The sequence below is a fragment of the Chiloscyllium plagiosum genome, unplaced genomic scaffold (assembly GCF_037043375.1).
Source record: "Chiloscyllium plagiosum isolate Xiang-an unplaced genomic scaffold, Cpla_swu_hap1 HiC_scaffold_13, whole genome shotgun sequence".
Classification (NCBI taxonomy): Eukaryota; Metazoa; Chordata; class Chondrichthyes; order Orectolobiformes; family Hemiscylliidae; genus Chiloscyllium; species Chiloscyllium plagiosum.
The window spans coordinates 70,957,003-70,982,072 of record NW_028270151.1 but is presented as its reverse complement, the minus strand read 5'-3'; the positions used below and the strand labels follow the sequence as shown (position 1 = coordinate 70,982,072).

Sequence of the window (25,070 nt, the reverse complement as noted above, 5' to 3'; positions counted from 1 at the left end):
ACATTTTCGGCCAATTATCTTTGGAAGTAATGAAGGGTGAATGACCTAAAAGGTTGACTTTTCTTTTCTAGAGATGACGGAGGGCAGTCTTTGAACCTCATTTTTAGTTGCCGTGCTTTAGAGTTTGTCTTCCCTTCCACCATTCAGGTAGCCTATAGCACATATCCATTTACTTAATATAACTGCTGTTATATTGTTTTGTTTTTAAAGGTTTGATGTAGTTAAGTTACCCCATTAAAGTGGCACTACTGACATTATTGCTACTGAATTTAATCAGTACATTGCTCTAGTAGAAGATGATGGGAATTATTTTTCACCACTATTTTTTACTTGCAATAATCTAATTTAAAGTTTGTGTGTCTTTCTAGATTATGGATCAAGCTCTGTTGGTAGGAGCTCCTGTTATAGGTCTAAATGACTCTGGAGGAGCACGTATTCAGGAAGGTGTGGAGTCCTTGGCTGGTTATGCTGACATTTTTCTGGTGAGATTGGAAGACCTTTTACACTTTTAAAGTATTTTTCTTGAACAAAGTAGTTTGTACTATACTTTTATTTACCATCTAAAGTACAGTTTGATCAATATTAAGTGTACAATAATATAGAGATGCAGGTTTGGAGTAGAATTCGGGTGTGAAATTTGACACATACTAGTTGATGTCCCATGACAAATATTTATCATGTATGATGCATGACTCAATAAGGATAGACTTATTACAAAGTAGGACATGAGAATGTATTCACAAGATAAAGTTAAAAATCACACCGCATCAGGTTTTAGTCCCAACAGGTTTATTTGGAAGTACAGTACAAACTTTCGGATCACTGCTCCTTCGTTGGGTAGCTAGTGTCACTAAGGTAATGCTTAAATTGTTAAATAAAGTGTTTCATATGAGTTTAGAATTTAATTATTGGTCAGGAAATCTTGTTAATTCAAGGCTGAGCCTTGCGTCAGTCAACTTAATTGGTCAAGTAATTTTGCACATTCTAGCAAAACTGCAACAGTTATAGAGTCGTAGTGATGTACAGCACGGAAACAAACTGTTCAGTGCAACTCATCCATGCCAACCAAATATCCTAACCTAATCTAGTCCCAGTTGCCAGCACTTGGCCCATATCCCTCTAAATCCTTGCTGTGCACATACCCATTCAGATGCCTTTTAAATGCTGCAAATTATACCAGCCTCCACCACTTCCTCTGGCAGCTCATTCCATACATGCACCACCTTGTGTGTGAAAAAGTTGCCCCTTGGCTCCCTTTTATATTTTTCCTCTCTAGTTCTGGAACCACAGGGAAAATACTTTGTCTTTACCCTATCCATGCCACTCCTGATTTTATAAACCTCTGTAAGATCATCCCTCCGCCTCCAACGCTCCAGGGAAAACAGCCCCAGCCTATTCAGCCTGTCCGTATAGTTCAAATCCTCCAACCCTGACAACATCCTTGTAAATCTTTTCTGAACCCTTTCAAGTTTCACAACATCCTTCCGACAGGAGACCAGGATTGCACGCAGTATTCTAAAAGTGGATGAACCAATGTTCTGTATAGCTGCAACATGACCTTCCAACTCCTATACTCAATGCTTTGACCAATAAAGGAAAGTATGCCAAACGCTGCTCTCACTCCCCTATCTACCTTCTACTCCATTTTCAAGGAACAGGAATCTGCACTCCAAGGTCTTTGTTCAGCAACCCTCCCTAGGACCTTACCATTAAGTATATAAGTCCTGCTATGATTTGTTTTTCCAAAGTATAGCACCTTGCATTTATCTAAGTTAAGCTCCATCTGCTATTTCTCAGAAGTTGGTAAATGCGGTCCAAATCTCTGTGTTTGTTAATGGAGCTCCAGCTTGAATGTCAGGCCTACACAGGAATCCCCGTGTATGTCTTTGTTTAGTCTGTCCTAGGATAGATGTATTGTCCCAGTCGAACTTTGTCCCTCTTCATCTGTGTGTATGGATATCAGTGATAATTAGTCATGTCTTTTGGTGACTAGTTGGTGCTCATGTATCCTGGTGGCTAGCTTCCTGCCTGTTTGTCACAGTTCTTGCAGTGTATTTTGTATATGACGTTCATTCTGCTTGCTGTTGGTACAGGGTCCTTTTAAATTCATCTGGAGCCGTTTCCGTGTGGTGGTAGGTTTTTTTGGGCTACCACAATGCCTAAGGGCTGGAGTAGTCTGGTCATCAGCTAAGTTGTCTTCGACATACGGTAGAGTGGCTAAAATCTCTGAGCATGTTGTCTTCCTGTTGAGGTCTGTTGCGCAGGAATCAGCGGACTGGTACCTGGTACCCGTTGTTCCTGAATACATTGTATGGTGTTTTTCCTCTGCTTCTTATAGTTCCTGGGTGCTGCAGTACGTTGTGGCTTGTTTCAATAATGTTCTAATGCAACTCCTTTTGTGGGTTTTGGGATGATTGCTTCTGTAGTTGAGTATCTGGTCAGTGTGTGCAGATAAAGAACATGTCTGATCGACCACTCTGATGCATTGAAAAAGCTACCCTAGCACAAGGGATGAACTTCAACCACAGGGACACGGATATAAACGTCTTCCTAGCAGCACTGGAATCCACCTGAAAATCAGTAGATTAATGCAAGGATCCCATCAGACAGATAGTAGCATCAACACTAAGCAGAAAGAAAGAAGGGAACATCCTCAACACACTGAAAAAGAAAGCCCTGGAAGGACTCAAAGTAGACAGAAATATCATACTCCTACTGGCAGACAAAGGGCATATAAATGTCATCCTGAACAAAACACAGTACTGAAAAAGCAAACACTATACTAACCGATATCGATAACTACCAACAGGTGGCTATGGACCCGACTCCACAGTTCAAAACTGCATTACAGCAAACCCTGAGGAAATTACACAAAGCAGGTGAAATTAACAAGGCAGACCTCCAAAGTATGAAAACACAAGGATCCAACACCCCCTTTTTCTACAGATTACCAAAGGTATATATAGAAGGGGCTCCCCCTCAGATCCATAGTCTCACTTCCCAGCACACCGACATACAGACAAGCAAAGTAACTGCAATGCAACTGAAGCGCCTAGTGGAGAAGACAACCCACTTCATCCACTCCATCTAGGAATTCCTTAACATCATCAAAGACACCAAGGCAGAGGATGACGAGGTCATGGCCTTATTCACATCAAGAAACATCACCCTGGCCAAAGAAACACTGGCTTCACTGCTATACGAACCAAGGATGCAAACCGCATCAATTCCATCAGCAAGGACAGAATCCTCAAATTAGGAGACCTATGCCTGACAGCCCACATCACCTTCAATGACAAGATCTACAAACAAATCAACGGGACACCTATGGGGATCACTAACATCATGACTTCTAGCAGAAGCAGTTATGCAGAGGTTAGAATGAACAGCCCTTCCCACGATCCAGCCCAAGCTTTGGGTCCACTATGTGGATGATACCTTTGTCATCACGAACAAATTAGAAGAAATCCACAAACACACAAATAATATCCTTACTGGTATAAATCTCACCAAAGAGGATGAGAACAATGACAGATTCTCCTTCCTGGATGTTACAGTATAACAAAAAGCCAATGGAGTGCTGCAAACCAGCATTTATAGGAAAGCCATACATACAGACCAGATACTCAACCACAGGAGCAATCATGTGTTGCTGGAAAAGCACAGCAGGTCAGGCAGCATCCAAGGAACAGGAGAATTGACGTTTCGGGTATAAGCCCTTCTTATGCCCGAAACGTCGATTCTCCTGTTCCTTGGATGCTGCCTTACCTGCTGTGCTTTTCCAGCAACACATTTTCAGCTCTGATCTCCAGCATCTGCAGTCCTCACTTTCTCCACAGGAGCAATCATCCCAACACCCACAAATTAAGCTGCACCAAAACCTTATTTAAATGAGCCACAACACACCAGCACCTAAGAATTATGAGAAGCTGAGGGAAAAAGATCTATACAATGTATTCAGGAACAACAGGGACCCAATAAGCACAGTCCGCCAATTCCTGCACAACTGGCCGAAACAAGAAGTCACCTCAGATGACGACCAGACTACTCCAGCCCAGAGACATCATGGTAAACCACAAGCGTACCATCGCACTGAAACAGCTCCTGGTGAATTTAAAGAACCTGGTAGCAATACATCTATCCTAGGACAAGCTAAGCAAAGTCATGCATGGGAACTCCTAGATGCCTGGCATTCAAACTGAAACGCCATTAACAAATATACAGATTTGGACCCTTTTTCCCAACCTCTCAAACAGAATCGTAAATGGTAACACCTACCACAACAAACTGAGACGATAAACAGCAAGTGGGGCAGAACACCAACGCTTTACCGGAGGCTGACTGATGGTGTTACCTAGCACAGTGGCAAAACATCTGAGAACAAATCTACCAGCTCACTAAGCAAACTTACAACCTGAGCTACAAATCTTCTCCAAAATCTCAAGCCCACATCCCTTGTTTGAATTTTTTTGAAGTAGAGGATTGTGCTATTACTTTAGGATCCAGGTGAGCAGAATATATCCGAATTGTCTGTCTCAAAAACAAAAATGTGATGCTTACATGTGCCACTATACCACTTTCAAAATGAAATACTTAGTAGCGACCAGCAACTCCTCCTCCCGAAAAAAAATCGTTCAGAGATGGGGATGTTCACTGGTTGCACAGAGGTTACCGTGACTAGAATGAGAATTGTAGCAGCTATAATAAATACTATGGCTCCAAGAGCAGGTCAGAAGCAAAGAATTTTGTGCTGAATAATTTACCTCCTGTCTCACCAATGCCTGTTAACTGTCTACAAGGTGCAAGTCATGTGTGTAATGGATTACTCACCACTGGCCTGGATGAGTACAGCTCCAACAAACTGGAGAGTTCAGTTCAGGGCAAAGCAGCCCACCTGGTTGACAACCTATCCAACACTTTCTGCATTTACTCTCTTCACTATCAACATGCAGTAGCAGCATTTTGCAGTGCATCTTGTAGATGGTTCAGTAATTCACCAAGGCTTCTTGGCAGCATCTTCCAAACGCAATGACCTCTACTACCTGGAAGGTCAAAGGCAGAATAAGCATGGGAATATTGCCATATCCAAATACTACTTCAAGCTGTATGTAATTCTGATTTAGGACTGTATTGCCGTTCCTTCATATTTGCTGATCAGAATCCTGGAGCTTGTTCCTAACAGCATTGTGGATGTCCTTATACCCCCAAGGATTGCAGTGGCTCAAAGAGGCTACTCCCCACAACCACCTTCAGGACAATTAGGAATGGGCAATAATCAGCCACATCCCATTAATGAGTAAGAAAATCCAGATATAATGACAGTTTTTTTTATATACATGCCCTCCTCAGCACAATTTGTAAGTGTGATGTTGTGTAGCCTGTCTGTCTGTGCAGTTTCATTGTTAGTTTTTGGAGGAAGCGCAGTTCTTTTGTCACTATTTCCTTTGCCTATGTTAATAATCTGAACCTGGCAAATCAACAAACTAGAGTAATGTTTTGACCATATTTTGATTTGATGAGCTTTGCTCTTCACCTTTTTTTTCTTGTCTTTGTCAATGAAAATACTTCTTGGTTTTAGAAGCTTGTCATTTTAAAATTTGCCACAATTCTTAAAAATGTAAAAATTACAATAAATCTGAAATGTTCTTTTAAAATTTGGTGATGTGTTAAACATAGTGTAGTTTATGGAAGGATCAGACTGACTTAAACTGCAGTAGTGAAATAATCTTTCTGGAAGTGTTGATTATCATAATGGGTTATGCTTAATTTATCTTCCTGCAAAATCAATGATGTGTATTTTTGTACAGGTTTGAAAACACTTTGCTAGTAAATGTGTTTTGAATATGTTGCAGAGAAACGTACTGTCCTCTGGTGTTGTGCCTCAAATATCTCTTATTATGGGTCCTTGTGCTGGTGGCGCTGTCTACTCACCTGCATTGACCGATTTCACGTTTATGGTGAAGGTAAAGCAGAATGTGATTTAATTGCAGAAATTTGTTCCCTGTGCTATTAGTGGTCAATGTGGCATGACAAATAATTCTAGAATGCTTTTCCCATTCCCTTAAACTTTGGCAATAAAATAGGCTGACCGGGAGAGGAGCTGGGGAGAGTGGTAAGTGGAGGGCTGAAGTGTCATGTGGTCTGTGAGAAGGGTGGGGAGACAGCAAGACAGGGTGGAGTAGGAGAGGGCTTATAGGCTGTAGACATGAAGCAGCGTGAGGTTTTGGGAGGGGGGTCAATGGCTTAGGGAAGGGAGAAGAGGGTCTGCGTGGTGGGACAGGACAGACTGGGGATGAGGGCCTGGGTGAGGTGGTCGGTGGTGGAGGAAAGACTAGCATGTGGTGGGGTGAGGGTAGGTGAGAGCCTTTTGGAGTTTGCCGAGGTGGGATGGTGAGAGATTGAAGCATGACAGGCATAGGATGGGATGAAGGTATGAGAATAGGTCTCATGAGGGAGGGCAGAAGGTTTGGGGGGAGGGGTAGGATTTGAAGTGATTTGAAACACAAAGTGCCTACAGATCTTTACAATGTAGGTGCTGAGGGATGCTTCCACTGACTCAGGAGTCCAGGACGAGAGATCAGAGTTTAGAATAGGGGATCAGCCATTTAGGGTTGAGATGAGCAGAAATACGACTGAAAGCATTGTGAATCTTGAGTTCTAAATCCCAGAGTTTTGTTCATTCAGTTATTCAAGAGGGAGATTGGTATCTTATTGAATACTGAGAGAATCAAGTACAATTAAATAGTTTTAAGGTGTAGTTGAGGTAAAAGATCAATCGTGGTCTGAGTTAAAATGGAAGGACCATGAAAGGGTCAAATAACTGACACGAACTAGTTAATATTATTGAAATTGTCTGGTAATACATAGTATTTTTGCATGATCTAATTAATCAACAAGATATCAAAGAGATATGGATAGCAACAATGCTTTGAGAAAGGTGGGTAAGTTGCAGTCTCCTTTTGAATATGGCTTATTATTGGATTACAAATGCATTATCTGGGTTGTTGCTGGTTCTACTGATATACATTGTGAGGTTCTTCTTATTTTCAAATTCTAGATACAGTTGACTTCCACAAATATTCATGTCTGCTGCAATTACCATTTGTTAGTGTTAAGTTTTCATTTTACAATTAAGTTCATTTTTTTTATTGCTCTTGATTGAAACCCAAAGTATATTCTTTTAAACTAAATAAGATACGTGATAATACTAAGTAAGAGGTTCTGTTTTAAAATTTGTCACTCACTATTTCTTTTTATCAGTTGCAGTAATTAATTTAATGATAAGATTTTGTTTGATGTTGCAGGATACATCTTACTTGTTCATAACTGGTCCTGATGTTGTGAAATCTGTTACAAATGAAGATGTGACTCAGGAAGATCTGGGTGGTGCTAAAACACACACTGCAATTTCAGGTTAGAAGGCATTCGTTTGGACAATAAATATTTTTCAGTGTAAACTGCACTCTAATGTGTCAGCCTGACTGGATGATTTATATTTTGGACCTTTTAAAGATGCTGAATTGTTGACTGCCATTTGTCTAGCTCAGGTAAGTGTAGGACATCCTTTGTCATTTTGCTAGGTACAGTCCCTTTTCCATTCAGACCTTATTTCAGTTGGATTCAGATTTTGGTTTTAAGTTGATAAAATATTCCAACAAATCTGATAGGAGGAGTGCACTCCAAATAAAGCCCCACTACACCCTGAATCATTTCAAAGGCTAATGTTCACGTGATCACCAAAAAAAGATTGTTTCTCTTCTTTACTGTAATTTAGAACGAATGAGACATTCACCAGGTTTCTTTGGCAAACCCAAAAATAATTTGTTGATTAGAAACAAGGTTATACTTTAAAAATAAGTGGCCAAACTAGTTATCAACTAAGCTCTAACCTCCTTTTCTCAAACACACACTCGCATGAATATATACAGGTCAAAACAACACCATTGCAGAGCAATTTTGAATGGCGTAGAAGGGAAAAATCCTGTTGACCACAAGCTCCATCTAAAGAATGAGTTGAGTTCTCACACTTGTTTTCTTGCTGATATAATGTTGCTGTCAACCACAAGTGATGGAAGACCTTCAGTTTGAGGAGCAGGTCAGTCAGACGTGGGTCGTACGACTGAGTTAACGTGTCTGCTTTCAGATGGATTTCAGTGATGTTGATTCCTGGACTGTTCTTTGTTTCTCCAAAAATACTTCTGAGATATTTCTTCAACTGTTTGTTTAGGAGTTATATTGTTACTGTCTTAGGAAAACATTTCCCCATTTTTTATTTCTGGCTCACTCCAACTTCACACAAGCTTTCATGACTGGTTTTTACAAAGGACAATTGTGGCAAACACAGTCCCCAGTCTTTTGATTTTTGTGTTCCAAAAAGTCAACCTAGAAATTGTTCAAATTCTCAAAATCCACAAATATATATTTGTTCCCAACAACGTACATTTGTTCAGTGGATAATGAACTTTCGGATATGGTATTAGATTATACAATTACAAATCAAAGATTATCTTTCACAGATTCACAACGACTGTCTGGGAATGACAGAGACACTGCACAAAATATTTATTTTTCTGGACTATCTGGAAAAGCCTGGAAGATTTGAATATTTGGATGTATTGTGGATTTGCTGTTGGACAAGAAAGTATCATACCATCATAATACAGCATTTATCACCTACCCGCAGCTATATACCTTTTGAAAGGGGAAAAATATCCCACTAAGGAAAACTGGAAAATTCCTTTCAAGCTCAAGAGTGATCTACATTCTCCAGCAGGCGCCCTGTGACCTTAACTTCTACATGACTTTTCACTGATATCTGCTCCACCCCAACCAGAAACTGTACATGTGAGCTGACAGCTTGTTCCATAGGTCATCTATTCTGAGGAAAAGTGTTCCAGTTACTATCCAATCCATTGCTACCCCTGTTTAACTTGCAAGCAACCTATCTAGTTAAAATAATTTGTCCATCAAAGAGACAGCATGGTTCCTTCATTCTTTGGTAAACCTCAAAGTCAAGTCATTAATATGTAGAAAACTAGTGCTTTATAAACTCGGAATTAATTTTGCTACATTTTCACAGCATTTGTACTTGCTGCTATTGATATTTAACAGTGGATACATCTGGTACTCTGCTTGACTTTTCAGCAGTAGCTATGAATGTTTAGAGAGGAATAAACTGCATTTTCATATCTACATATATCTCTCAACACTTTAATTAAAGGTAACTTGCGATTTACCTGCAATGAATCTACTTACTAAGGAACCTCAGACAATCAAGGACTGAAAGAATGATTTAAATGTTATTGAAAGTAGCAACCAAAATAAGACTCATCCTGTAAGCAAATTAAGCCTCACAACCAAACTGGGCTTCTCTCTGATGGAGGAATCTGGCCAGGATTCCAACCAAGTGGTTTGTCTCTGGAAATGTCCGGGCTTCAGTCCTTGTGTAATGTTCTTTGAAATTCTGCTACTGACTTGTTCTTGTGTTGGATTCTTGTACAATTTTCTCTCTTTCAGGTTTGTAGTGTGACATTATTGATGACTCAGTAGATTCTTTCATCCCCAACATTGATTACATTTCTGGAGACCTTGAGTCTGTAGCTTGTCATCTTATCAAAAGTAGCTCCTTGTTATATCCTGGGTTAGCTGTCTGTTTCAAACATAGCTTTTTCTGCAATTAACTCCTTAAATTCTTCTGCAAGGCAATTCTTACATTGTGGCAATAAAGTATCCATTTTATCAATCTGGTGTCAAAGCAGTTTTGTTCATGTAATCCTGTCAAAACGTGGCGAATTGCTTTCAGTCTGTGAGTAACAGTGTGTCTCTACTTCTTTCATCTCAAAAGTTTATTCCTGAAAGACTTATTAAAGTTGTAAAGTTTACATTATCACATCTTCATTCTGTTCCCATAGGTTGCACAATATAACATTTGATCTTTCTTTCTCAGAGGACCTTGAGATGTCCTCCCTGCCAAAATGACCCTCAAGAGTATTTCTAATATTATCCTTGAGCATCTTGTCTGTCCTGCAATAAATCTAATGGTCCATAGTTACTTAAGTCTGCCATGATCAAACTTACTCAAAATTGGAACATTACATTAACAGTTTTTTCAATTCGGGAGCAGGTTCCTGACTTGTGGCTTTTAAAGATCTGGGCAAAGTATATAACACACGTCCATTTTAATTGTTCTCTGCCAGTCAGATGTATTTTAATAATTCTTCCTTTTAAGAAGGCAACCTCATCTAATTTATTCAATGTTGTAGTGTTTACTGTTGTAAGTTGAGCATTATCTTTGTGTAAAAGCTGATGTCAAACGCTGGGTTCCGTATCCCTGTCATATCCAATGCTTTCCAATCTACCTCAGATAATCTTACAATGGATCTTTGACTTTCAAAATAGTGAAAAAGACTTTTCTCATTACCAGAATTGTCATTAACAGCTTTTACACCTACTTGTACATGGTAGATGTATTTGTTTCCATTAGAATTATCCACTGAGAAAATATTATTCGTCATATTGGTCTTTACAATGTAAAACAGATATCAATGTCATATGTTTCTCAACATTAACAGATAGTGATTCTTAGATTGTTGATCAGTGAGATTGATGCAACTTCAACTTCATTCTGGCTTGTTGTAACTGGGATGGGTGGTCTTTTTAGTAATAAATTGTTGAGTTATAGATAAATCTTGATGTTGTTGTCTATGTGCTGAAATTTTGAATAGTTTAAAAAAAAACATAGTAAGTATTACAAATGCTATGACAGACAACTTTGTTTCCGTAGCTGTGTGGTTTATCTTTAATTCCTATGCTTTAATAGTGTCCTTGATAAGCATGTTCCTGTAAGGCAGGGAGGAAGTGGATGAGTGAGGGAGCTGTGGTTTGCTAAGGAAGTTGAATCTCTTGTCAAGAGGAAGGAGGCGGCTTCTGTTAGGATGAGACTTTAACACTCAAGTGCCCTAACTGAGCATTCAAGCTAGCCAGAAACAATCAAAAGAGAAGGCTAAGAAGAGCCAGGAGTGGACATGAGAAGTCATTGGCAGATAGAAAATTTAGGGGTTTCCTTGATCCTATCGGTATATCAGGAATAAAAGAATGATGAGAGTAAGATTAGGGCCAATCAAGGATAGTAGTGGGAAGTTGCCATGGAGTCTGAGGAGGTAGGAGAAGCGCTAAATGAATATTTCTCATCTGTATTCACACTGGGAAAAAACAGTGTTGTCGAGGAGAATACTGACTAGATGGAATTGAGGTTCACAGGAAAGAAGTGTTAGTAATTCTGTAAAGCGTGAAAATGGATAAGTCCCCGAGGCCAGATGGGATTTATCCTAGGATTCTCTGGGAAGTCAGAGGAGATTTCAGAGCCTTTGGCTTTGATCTTTGTCTTCATTGTCTACAGGAATAATGCCAGAAGACTGGAGGATAGCAAATGTTGTTTTCTTGTTCAAGAAGGGGAGTAGAGACAGCCCTGGTAATTATAGACCAGTGAGCTTTACTTCTGTCTGGGTAAAGTGTTGAAAAAGGTTATGAGAGGATTTATCATCACTGAGAGAGGAATAAATTAGGGACAGTCACTGTTTTATGAAGGTAGGTCATGCCTCACAAATCTTATTGATTTCTTTGCGATGATGACCAAACAGGTGGATGAGGGTAAAGTGGTTGATGTGGTGCATATGGCTTTCAGTCAGGTGTTTGATAAGGTTCCCCACGGTAGGCAATTGCACAAAATACGGAGGCATGTGATTGAGGGTGATTCTTGCGGTTTGGATCAGAATTCGGCTCGCTGAAAAACGACAGGGTGGTGGGTTGGTGGGAAATGTTCATTCTGGAGTTCAGTTACTAGTGGTGTACCGCATGGATCTGTTTTGGGTCTACTGTTGTTTGTCATTTTTATAAAAGGCCTGGATAAGGGTGTAGAAGGATGGTTTAGTAAACTGTGGATGACACTAAGGCCGGTGGAGTTGTGGACAGTACCGAAGGATGTTGCAGGTTACAGAGGGACGTAGATAAGCTGCAGAGCTGGGCTGAGAGGTGGCAAATGGAGTTTAATGCGGAGAAGTGTCAGATGATTCACTTTGGAAGGAGCAACTGGAATAAAGAGTACTGGGCTAATGGTAAGATTCTTGGCAGTGTAGATGAGCAGAGAAATCTGTGTTTATTTACATAGATCCCTGAAAGTTGCCACCCATGTTGTTAGGTGTGTTAACTTTTATTGGTAGAGAGATTGAGTTTTGGAGCCATGAGGTCATGTTGCAGCTGTAAAAAAAAAAAAACTCTGATGCAGCCGCAATACTCTTGGAGTATTGCAGACAGTTCTGGTCACTGCATTATAGGAAGGATGTGGAAGCTTTGGAAAGGGTTCAGAGGAAATTTACCAGGTGTGGAGGGAAGGCCTTATGAGGAAAGGCTGAGGGCCTTTAGGCTGTTTTTGTTGGAGAGAAGAAGGTTGAAAGGGGACTGAATTGAGACATATAAGATTATCAGAGGGTGAGAGAGGGTGGATAGTGAGAGCCTTTTTCCTTAGTTGGTGATGGCAAGAAGGAGGGGGGCATAGCTTTAAATTGAGGGGTGATAGATATAGGATAGATGTCAGAGGTAGTTTCTTTACTCAGTAGTAGTGGTGTGGAATGCCCTGCCTGCAAATGTAGTAGACTTGCCAACTTTAAGGGCATTTAAATGGTCATTGGATAAACACATGGATGAAAATGGAATAGTGTAGGATAGATAGGTTTTCGTATGGGTTCCACAGATCGGCACAATATTGAGGGCCACAGGGTCTGTACTGCGCTGTAACATTATATCTTTATTGTAGTAATAAGTCTGTTTATGTTGCAGGTGTTGCACACAAGGCCTTTGAAAACGACGTTGATGCCTTATTGAACTTGAGAGAATTTTTTAATTTTATACCTCTGAATAATAGAGATCCTGCTCCTATTAGAGAATGCCAGGATCCATGGTAAGTAAAAGAATCCAGTTTCACACGCTGTTATATTCTTTGATATCAGGTTATGGAAGATTTAGTATTGTGTACTGGTTTATCAGTGATTTTGCAGCATTTAATTAGAGCAATTCCCCCACCCAATCCTCTGATACCCAAATATGAATTACAGTTCATTTCTGATGGAGAATCTGCAAAATACCCTTTGAGTATAAGCCAGTTTAAAACTGATGCAGTACATTGTTCAGTTACACAGTTACAGTAGAAATATATCCTTTTGACAGACTTGACAAATGTTGCCATCCACACAACTCTTATGATTTCCATATAGTATCTGTACATAGTGTATGCACATCCCATACTATTTCAATAAAGATTGAAGCTGTCACAATTCTAGGTGTCACCTTAAAAAGGAGGTCCTCCACTGTAGAAATATCTGGATTACTTCCGGTGTCATGAGATGGCGAGGGTAGGAATAGGAGGATAGAGCAAATGCATGCTTGGCTGAGCAGCTGGTGCAGGGGAGAAGGGTTCAGATTTTTGGATCATTGGAGTCTCTTTCGGGGTAGAATTGACCTGTGCAAGGAGGGTGGATTGTACCTGAATTAGAAGGGGGTCTAATACAGTAGCAGAGAGATTTGCTAGAGCTGTGTGGGAGGATTTAAACTGGTGGTAGTTTGGGAGGGCGGTGGTGGAGGAGGAAGGAGGGCAGGGAGCTAGAGATCAACCTGCGACTGGTACAATTGGGAAAAGGAGCAAGTCAAACAGTCAGGGCAGCTAGGAACAAAGCAGAGAACAAAGTGGGACTGGTAAATTAAACTGCATTTATTTCAACGCAAGAGGCCAAACAGGGGAGGCACATGAACTCAGGACTGGGATATCATCGCAATTAGAGAGACTTGGCTCAGGGACGGACAGGACTGGCTGCTTAATGTTCCAGGATACAAATGCTATAGGAATGACAGAAAAGAGGGCAAGACAGGAGGGAGTGCGGCCTTTCTGATAAGGGATAGTATTACAGCTGTACTAAGGGAGCATATTCCTGGGAGTACATCCAAGGAAGTTATTTGGGTGGAACTGAGAAATAAGAAAGGGATGATCACCTTATTGGGATTGTATTATAGACCACTCAATAGTCAGTGGAAAATTGAGAAACAAATTTGTAAGGAGATTTGTTATCTGTAAGAATGATAAGATGGTAATGGTAGAGAATTTTAACTTTGCAAACATAGATTCCTCTCTATCTAAACCCTTAATACTATAGCAGTCCAATCTAAGTGTGTACAAGAGAATTTTCTAATTTAATATGTGGATCACCTACTAGAGTGCAAAACCTGACCGATTCTTGAAAAATAAGGCAGGGAGGTGACTGAGGTGTCAGTGGGGGAGCAGTTTGGGGCCAGCGACCATAATTCTATTCGTTTTAAAATAGTGGTGGAAAAGGATAGACAGGATCTAAAAGTTAGAGTTCTAAATTGGAGTAAGGCCAATTTTGATGGTATTAGGTAAGAACTTTCAAAAGTTGATTTTATATTTTATAATATAATCTATATAACTCATTAATTACACAATAGTTGTCATATTTTATATAAAACTGGAAGATGGAGCTGGTTGTTAGATTTCACTCCCCCTGACTTTTTGCCAGGGATTTGCAGGCACCTTTTAGCTTCCTTTCTATTGTACTAACTGGGATCACTAACTCAGCCCACGGGAAATGTTGGGCCTGTGTGGATTAGAAGCAGAGCCAAACTAAATCTATTTCAATCTTTTATAATTTTTCCACATCTGACCGTGTAATCTACATTTTTTTTCTTTGCAATATATCAATAATTTTGCTTTTCTCCTAATCACATTTCACATTTTTCTTCTTCATTGTAGTGTTTGCGCAAGCTTTCAGTTTGAATGCTGTTCAGTCCTAATAGTGCTGCAAATTAATCTTTATACACAAACAACATACTTTTAAAGAAATGTTAATAATTTGAAAACTATTCAAGATCTACACCTATTCTTTTGAAAAGGCAGTTTGCTAAATATCACTTGAACTGATGTTTTTAATACAGTGAGTCAGAGTCACAGAAGTGTACAGCACAGAAACAGACCCTTTGGTCCAACTTGTCCATGCCGATGAGATATTCCAACCCAATCTAGTTTCACGTGCCAGTACCTGGCCCATATCCTTCCAAACCCTTCCTATTCATATACCCATCATGCCTCTTAAATGTTGCAATTGTACCAGCCTCCACCACTTCCTCTGGCAGCTCACTCTATACACATTCCACCCTCTGCCTGAAAAAGTTGCCCCTTAGGTCTCTTTTATATCTTTTCCCCCTCACCCTAAACCTATACCCTTTAGTACTTGACTCCTCCCACCACAGGGAAAAGACTTTGTCTATTTATTTCTATCCATGCCCCTCATAATTTTATAAGCTTCTATAAGGTCACCCTTCAGGCTCCAACGCTCCAGGGAAAACAGCCCCAGCCTTTTCAACCTCTCCCTATAGCTCAAATCCTCCAACCCTGGCAACATTCTTGTAAATCTTTTCTGAACCCTTGCAAGCTTCACAACATCTTTCCAATAGGAAGGAGACCAGAATTACACACAATATTCCAACAGTGGCCTAACCAATGTCCTGTACAGCTGCAACATGACCTCCCAACCCCTGTACTCCATACACTGAGCAATACAGACAGCATACCTTCACTATCCTATCGACCTGCGATTCTATTTTCAAGAACCTGAACTCAGATGTCTCTTTGTTCAGCAACACTCCCGAGGACCTTACCATTAAGCGTATAAGTCCTGCTAAGATTTGCTTTCCCAAAATGCAACTCCTCACATTTATCTAAATTAAACTCCATCTGCTACTTCGCAGCCCATTGCCCATCAGATCTAGATCCCGTTGTAATGTGAGGGAACCTTCTTCGATGTCCACTACACCTCCAATTTTGGTGTCACCTGCAAACTCACTAGCTATACTTCTTATGCTCACATCCGAATCATTTATATAAATGATGAAAAGTAGTGGAGCCACCACTGATCCGTGTGGCACACCACTGGTCACAGGCCTCCAGTCTGGAAAAACAACCCTCCCCCACCACCCTTTGTCTTTTACCTTTGAGCCAGTTCTGTATCCAAATGGCTAGTTCTTCCTGTATTCCATGAGATCTAACCTCGCTAACCAGTCTCCTGTGGGGAACCTTGTTGAATGCCTTACTGAAGTCCATATAGGTCACATCTATTACTCTGCCCTCATCAATCCTCTTTGTTACTTCTTCAAAAAACTCAATCAAGTTTGTGAGACATGATCTCCCACGCACAAAGCCGTATTGACTACCCCTAATCAGTCCTTGCCTTTCCAAATAAATGTACATCCTGTCCCTCAGGATTCCCTCCAACAACTTGCTCACCACCGACATCAGGCTCACTGGTCTACAGTTCCCTGGCTTGACCTTATCACCTTTCTTAAACAGTGGCACCATGTTAGCCAACCTCCAGTCTTCCGGCACCTCACCTGTGACTATCAATGGTACAAATATCTCAGTAAAAGGCCCAGCAATCCCCTTCTGGCTTCCCACAGAGTTCTAGAATACACCTGATCAGGTCCTGGGGACTTATTCAGCTTTGTGTTTCAAGACATCCAAGCACTTGCTCCTCTGTAATATGGACATTTTTCAATATGTCACTATCTATTTTTCCTACATTCTATATCTTCCATGTCCTTTTCCCCAGTAAATACTAATGCAAAATACTCATTTAGTATCTTCGCCCATCTCCTGCGGCTCCACACAAAGGCCGCCTTGCTGATCTTTGAGGGGCCCTTTTCTCTCCCTCGTTACCATTTTGTCCTTAACATATTTATGAAAACCCTTTGAATTCTCCTTAACGCTATTTTGTTGCTGACAGTGGAATTAGTGTCTTGAGTATTAACTCTTCATTTGTTATTCATTTTATATTCATTTATTATGTGTTCTGAAATAGATCTGTCTAGAACTTAGAGTTTAGTGTTTCAGCATTTTGACGTTGAAAATATTGTAATTAAGTTCACAGCTTTTGAGGAACTGATTTGGTTCATGGTGAAAGGTTGCCCTCTAGTGTTTGCTGGGAAAAATATTCTTTGGTGTCTGATGTTTGGGAACAATGGCATCTAGTGGCCATTGAGTTATAAACATTTACCAGGTTGTGGCTGAATTTTTTGTTAACATTTATTGACAAATAATTATTTTTGTAACCTTTAGGTTCTATTGATAAAAGAAATAGAAATTTTTTGGAAATTTTACTGTTCATAACAGCTCTTGCATTTTTAAAGGTGATGTTGGAGGAAACTTTAGATACGTGTCATACAGGTTTACAAGTATAGTATTACCTCTGCCATCAACTGTCAACTTATGGAACAAATTAGGCTTCATCAGTAGAGGCAAAGTACAAGAGAAAGGAAGTTATGATGAACACTGATTAGACCTCAGCTGGAGTATTGTCTAAAGTCTGGGTGACACACTATGGGAAGGATGTGAAAGCATCAGAGAGAGCAGAAGAGGTTTTTGGGAATTGTTTCAGGGATGAGACATTTCTGTTATGAGGAACAGTTAGAGAAGTTGCAATTATTTTGCTCGCAGCAGAGGAGTTTTTCAAAATTATGGGGCCTGAACAGATTGGATAGGGAGAAACTGTTCTTAAGTAGATCAAGAAGCAGAAGGCACAATTTTAGTGTTTTGCAAAAGAAGCAAATGTGAGGTGAGAAAATACAGACACTAATGAAGGTATGGAATGCAGTACATGGGATCATACTGGAGGCAAGTTCAGTTGAGGCATTCAAGAGGGTATTGGGTAATTATTTAAATAGAAACAGTGTGCATTCTTACAGGGGAAAAAGCAGGAGATTAACACCATATTAAATGCTCAGCAAGCTGGTGCAGATACAATGGGCTAAAGGGCTCCCTTCTGCTCCCTGACAATACTGTGATTGTTTTCCTTAGTAAATACATTCGGATTTAAAGCTTGTTGCAGTGTTGGCCCAAAAATATCACTGGATAAAACATCCATTAGCCACCATGTTACTGAGGCGATATAAGGGCTGATGGCCAAAAGCTTAGCCAAAAAGGTTTGTTTTTAAGGAGTATCTTAAAGGAAGAAAGAGAAGTAGGACATCTAAAGCTTACAATGAAGACCACTTAGAAGCTGTGGCTACTGATAGTGGAGAGATTAAAATTGGGGTTTCTGGGAAGGCCAGAGTTTCATGTGAGCTGATGTTTCAGGAGTTTGTGGAGGAGAGGTGTCATGGAGGGATTTGAAAACCAGGATGAGGATTTAAAAATATAGGTGTTGTTTGACTGGGATCCAGTGTTGATCAGCAAGCACTTTGCTGACAGGTGAACAGAGCTTTATGCAAATAAGGTCATCCAAACTACAGCTACCCATGTCCATAAGTTTGTAAGTCGGAATAATACAACACATATGCTGAGAGTAACGAAAGATAACAAGTTTGAGGTAGAAATGGATGGTTTTATTTATTACACAGGTTGAGCTGTTATGTAAAACCTTTGACTGGAATTTGAATTTGAGAGAAATGGACAATCTTTTATAAAAATAACTCTTCCTACTCTATAGTGAATTTAACCTTGTCTGATGGGTTTTGTCCGCGATTTCTTTCTTTGGTCTAGCTTCAATGGTTTTAGGACTGTGTCTTATGGGCATACATTTGGGAGCAGGGTTAGTTGCTTGATGCTGAGACCTCTGACACTTTCTCAGGAGCAAGTCCTGCTCTAGAGAACTGCTGACCAATAAAATAACTGGCAGCTAATGGGATCACCATCACCTTTCTAAAATTAAGTTTGCACATCCCCATAGCCTGTTTTATTCCCGTCACTGAAAACATGGTAGGACAATGACAAATGCTAAGGAATTACTGCTATTTTTGATTCTGTTATATTCCCTAAGAGATACATCAGCTTCTCTCTGAATTCCTTGATGCCCTCTGACAGGCTTGCCTCGAGACCGTCACGCTGTGTGCAGTGAACCCATATTTTGCTATGCACTCTCTTGTCAAACATTGTTCAGTCCGCTTGCTGGAGGCTAACTTTGGTAATTATCTTGCTGTCCAACTTGTACTCCTGCTGATCTTGTGAACTCAGCAAGTGAATGAGTTATTACTACCCTTCAATGTGTCTTCCTCCAGAATGTCTTTCCACTTGTGAACAAGTCCCTTACCATACATGAATTTAATGTGGGCAATTCCTACACCATTGTGCCTTTAACAGAAACACTGCTAAGGGCTGATGACACTTGTCTCCTCAATGAAGCCTCCACATCTGGTTATATTTTTGCCCACTTGCTCTGCCATGATTGTCAGTGTGTGTGTGATGCTTATAATCAGATCACACCATGGCCTGACCCCTTCTTCACCCGCGTTGCCTGTCTTTCAAAATCATTATTCTGCATTGTCCTTCTGAGGATGTTTTTATGCTTTCCCCCTCAGCCTCTGCACTGAACAACTTCTCATCACGTATCCTGTCCTTTGAGCTCACTGCCCTCTTCTACCTAAAAGCTCTCCCAACATTGCTATTATTATTGTAATAAGCACGGTTAAAACCACTCTGATCACTTCCTTGTATCAATCATTCACCATCCGTTGTCCCCTTCGATCACCTCTCTTTATCCCTGTTGGAAGCTATCCACAAATCACTTAAAACTGCACTTTCAAAAAGTCACTTGCTGTCCATTAGCCAGAACATTCTGGAACAACTGGTTTACTCTATCACCCCCTCGTTCCATCTTTGATGACCTAGTCCCCAGTAAAACTATTATGCTCTAGTTGTTTATCTTGGTCTAGCTCTCCCTTCCAATCCATTAAAGTCACATCGACGTTTATGGATATGGCGGACAATTATTGAAGTATTGAATCTGGCTGGTCCACAAAGTCATCTTCATGGAACGAATTCACCTCAACATACTTTGATACTGTCCTGTCCTGTTCCGCTCCTCTCTTCCCCCCTGCCCACGGCCCACCACAGGAACTCCCCACATACTCCGCCTCCTCCAAGACTTTCGTTTCCCCAGCTTCCAGTGCCTCATCTTCACCATGAAACATTCAATCCCTATACATCTTCGTCAGCCATGACGAGGACCTCCAAGCCCTCCAATTCTTCCTCTCCTGGCGTCCCCATCAGTACTCCTCCACTGACGCTCATTAGTTTGGCTGAACTGGTCCTCATCTTCAATAAGTTCTACTTGGGATCCTCGGACCTCCTCTAGCTGAAAGGGGTAGCCATGAGCACCAGCTATGCCTGTCAATTTGTTGGTTACGTGGAACAGGTCATCTTCTACAGTTACACTGGTACATTCCCCACCTTTTTCTTCCGGTACATTGATGATTGTATCGGCACCACTTCATGCTCCCACAAGGAGTTGAACAATTCATCTACTTCACCAACATATTCAACACGACCTAAAGTTCACCCAGACCATTTCAGATACCTCCCTCCCAACACGGACATCTTCTACAAACCCACCAACTCACAGTTTCGTGGACTACACCTCCCCCCACTTATTCTCAAACCATACCCCACCCCAAAGGAGTACCAGTTCCACCACCGAACACACCAGATGGCTTCCTTCTTCAAATACTGCAATTTCCCCTCCCACGTGGTTGATGATGCCCTCAGGCGCATCTCCTCCACTTCCTGCATCTCTAGCCCCGCCCTTCCAATCGCAACAAGGACAGACCTGTCCTGGTATTCATCTTCCACCCAATAAACCTCCATATACATCCTCCACCATTTCTGCCACCAACAAACAGACCTCCCCACCCCTATCTGCTTTCTATAAAGACCATTCCCTCCGCGGTTACCTTCATCAGGATTCAGACTTAAGCCCGAAATGTCAATTCTCGTCCTTGGACACTGTCTGACCTGCTGTGCATTCCAGCACCACACTCTCGACTCTGATCTCCAGCGTCTGCAGTCCTCACTTTCTCCTGACTGTAAGACAGGTTTGATAGTGTGCTGTGTAATGAGATAATCAGAAAGGTGAATCATTGAGGCATAAGTAGTTAATATTTTACAACATAGATAAATGGTTGAGATTTTTTTACGAAAATAAAATTTCTACTTTTGTCCTTTTGCTCATATAGTGACCGGCTGGTACCCAGTCTGGATACAGTGGTTCCAATGGAATCCACAAAAGCATATGATATGTTGGAAATCGTCAGTGCGGTAAGATGTTTGATTTCAATTTCTCAGTACTCCATAAAACAACATAACTGTGCTGATTTTTGAGCATTAATTTGCTGGAGAGATCACATTTTGTCAGATAACTTCCATAATGAGAGAGAGGGGTGTTCCCAGTTATTAGAACTTATACCCATTAGATAATTGTGGTACCTCAGATGAATAACTTAATTGATATAGAATGATACAGAAGATGGCATCAGCAATAACATTAGCAAATTTGCTGATGATACAAAGCTGGGTGGCAGGGTGAAATGTGATGAGGATGTTAGGAGATTACAGGGTGACCTGGACAAGTTAGGTGAGTGGGCAGATGCATGGCAGATGCAGTTTAATGTGGATAAATGTATAGTTATCCACTTTGGTGGCAAGAACAGGAAGGCAGATTACTACCTCAATGGAATCAATTTAGGTAAAGGGGCAGTACAGAGAGATCTGGGTGTTCTTGTACACCAGTCAATGAAGGCAAGCATGCAGGTACAGCATAGAAGACTAATAGCATAGCCTTCATAACAAGAGGAATTGAGTATAGAAGCAAAGAGGTGCTTCTGCAGCTGTACAGGGCCCTGGTGAGACCACATCTGGAGTACTGTGTGCAGTTCTGGTCTCCAAATTTGAGAAAAGACATTCTGGCTATTGAGGGAGTGCAGCATAGGTTCACGAGGTCAATTCCTGGAATGGCGGGATTACCTTACACTGAAAGACTGAAGCGACTGGGCTTGTATACCCTTGAGTTTAGAAGACTGAGAGGGGATCTGATTGAGACATATAAGATTATTAAAGGATTGGACACTCTGGCAGCAGGAAACATGTTTCCGCTGATGGGTGAGTGCCGAACCAGAGGACACAGCTTAAAAATACGGGGTAGACCATTTAGGACAGAGATGAGGAGAAACTTCTTCACCCAGAGAGTGGTGGCTGTGTGGAATGCTCTGCCCCAGAGTGCAGTGGAGGCCCAGTCTCTGGATTAATTTAAGAAAGAGTTGGATAGAGCTCTCAAAGATAGTGGAATCAAGGGTTATGGAGATAAGGCAGGAAGAGGATACTGATTAGGAATGATCAGCCATGATCATATTGAATGGTGGTGCAGGCTCGAAGGGCTGAATGGCCTTTTCCTGCACCTATTGTCTAATTCTGAAATCTTTCAAATCTGGTTTTGCAGCGGGTGCACTTCATAAAACATGAGTTGGCTTTATTTACAGTGGAGAGTGGGTCTTTGAGCCCCTTGAGCCGGTTATGTGTTTTGTGGATCGTGGCTGACCTGCATTCGAATTGATCAACTTATCATGTTTTTGAAAACACTAATTTTTTCCTAATAATTATGAAAAATTAAGCTAGTCTTACTGAGGGAATTTTTCTCCACTGATGTCAATGTCAGTTGTACTTCCTGACATCATTGCTGAACAAACGCAAAATACTGTGGTGCTGGAGAAACTCTGAAGGTTTACCAGCATCCATGGAGATAGAAACAGAGGTAATGTTTGAGTTCAGTATGACTTCTGAATCGTAAAATCTATCAAAGCATTTCTTGCAACAAAGAGACACATTAGCAGTAGTTTATGGCATCAACAACATGCACTGAAGTAATTTTCCTTTCTCAACAACACTTTCTAAACCCATGATTACTGTCTCCAAGACAAACACCATTCTGATATAGAACTACACCGTTATTCTATCACTGTCAGAAGTAACAAAGAAGATTGCTGTGGGCAGAGCAGTAGATATGATCTATATGGACTTCAGTAAGGCGTTCGACAAGGTTCCTCATGGGAGACTGATTAGCAAGGTTAGATCTCATGGAATACAGGGAGAACTAGCCATTTGGATACAGGACTGGCTCAAAGGTAAAAGACAAAGGGTGGTGGTGGTGGAGGGTTGTTTTTCAGACTGGAGGCCTGTGACCAGTGGAGTGCCACAAGGATTGGTGCTGAGCCCTCTACTTTTTGTCATTTACTTAAATGATTTGGATGCAAGCATAAGAGTTACGGTTAGTAAGTTTGCAGATGACATCAAAATTGGAGATGTAGTGGACAACGAAGAGGGTTACCTCAGATTACAACAGGATCTGGACCAGATGGGCCAATGGGCTGAGAAGTGGCAGATGGAGTTTAATTCAGATAAATGCGAGGTGTTGCATTTTGGGAAAGCAAATCTTAGCAGGACTTATACACTCCCTGGTAAGGTCTTAGGGGGTGTTGCTGAACAAAGAGACCTTGGAGTGCAGGTTCATAGCTCCTTGAAAGTGGAGTTGCAGGTAGGATAGTGAAGGTGGCATTTGGTATGCTTTCCTTTATTGGTCAGAGTATTGAGTATAGGAGTTGGGAGGACATGTTGCGGCTGTACTGGACATTGGTTAGGCCACTGTTGGAATATTGCGTGCAATTCTGGTCTCCTTCCTATCGGAAAGATGTTGTGAAACTTGAAAGGGTTCAGAAAAGATTTACATGGATGTTGCCAGGGTTGGAGGATCTGAGCTACAGGGAGAGGCTGAACAGGCTGGGGCTGTTTTCCCGGAGCGTCGGAGGCTGAGGGGTGACCTTATCGAGGTTTACGAAATTATGAGGGGCATGGATAGGATAAATAGGCAAAGTCTTTTCCCTGGGGTCGGGGAGTCCAGAACTAGAGGGCATAGGTTTAGGGTGAGGGGAAAAAAGATACAAAAGAGTCCTAAGGGGCAACTTTTTCACGCAGAGGGTGGTACCTGTATTTAATGAGCTGCCAGAGGAAGTGGTGGAGGCTGGTACAACTGGAACATTTAAGAGGCATTTGGATGGGTATATGAATAGGAAGGGTTTGGAGGGATAATGGCTGGGTGCTGGCAGGTGGGACTAGATTGGGTTGCGATATCTGGTCGGCATGGACGGGTTGGACCGAAGGGTCTGTTTCCATGCTGTACATCTCTATGACGCTATAACTACCTCTGCAACACAGAGGCTTGGAGGATTGCAATATTACAGCTCAGTTCAAATAAAGTCAAAAGAACTAAATTTAACAACCACATGCCTACAAGAGCAGGATGATATCCAGGCTCTGGTTGACGGATGGTAATTAATATTCACACCACACAAATGCCATACAATGAATATCTCTAACAAGAGAAAATCTACCCACCACCTCTTGACATTCAGTGGCATTACTATTGCTGAATCTCCAACTATCAACGTCCTAGGGGTTATCATTTACCACAAACTGACGAGGACTAGCCATATAAACACTTTGGTTACAAAAGCAAGTCAGAAGCTAGGAATCCTGCAGCAAGTATCTCCCCTCCTGACTCCCCAGAATCTGTCAACTTGCTGCATAATGCAAGACAGAAGTGTGATGAAATACTTTCCACTTGTCTGAATGATTGTAGCTCCAACAGCACTCTCTAAACCTGACACCATACAAGACAAAGCAGCCCACTTGATTGACAGTCTATCTATTAGCTTGAACATTCACTCCATCCAAAACCAACACTCAATTTCAGCCGTGTTTCTACAAGATGCACTGAAGAGATTTACCCAAGATTCTGAGACAGCACCTTCCAAACTCATGATCACTACCATCTATAGGGACAAGGACAACAAATACACGGGAACGTCACCATCTGAAAGTTTTTCTCCAAGCCACGCCCCAGTGTATTGCTGTAGCTTCAGTGTTGCTGGGTCGCAATCTTGGGACTCCCTTTCTTATGGCATCAAATGGACTTCAGGGGTTCAAGAAGGCAGCTAACCACTACCGTCTCAAAGGCAACAAGGGTTGTGCAATAAATGCTGGTCTAGTCAGTGACATCCACATTCCATAAATAAATAAGATTAGTAATATAAGAAAGCTTTGCAGTAACAATGTGAAAGAAAAAGAAATTGGCATTTGCAAAAGTTTAAGCTTAAAAAATGAAAGCTGTTGCAGATTTGTCAAAGGCAAATCA

The 25,070-nt window shown here is 41.1% G+C and overlaps 1 protein-coding gene across 3 annotated transcripts in view; it reads left to right on the top strand.

Moving 5' to 3' along the window:
- Nucleotides 1-25,070, top strand: part of pccb (propionyl-CoA carboxylase subunit beta) — a 56,049-nt gene that overhangs the window by 20,686 nt on the left and 10,293 nt on the right. For all 3 annotated transcript variants that reach the window (XM_087993746.1, XM_087993748.1, XM_087993747.1), the window contains 5 exons: nucleotides 369-482; nucleotides 5,853-5,963; nucleotides 7,305-7,413; nucleotides 12,835-12,955; nucleotides 21,064-21,145. In XM_087993746.1, the coding sequence (XP_087849872.1) occupies nucleotides 369-482; nucleotides 5,853-5,963; nucleotides 7,305-7,413; nucleotides 12,835-12,955; nucleotides 21,064-21,145 (537 nt within the window). The remainder of the gene's footprint in view (nucleotides 1-368; nucleotides 483-5,852; nucleotides 5,964-7,304; nucleotides 7,414-12,834; nucleotides 12,956-21,063; nucleotides 21,146-25,070) is intronic.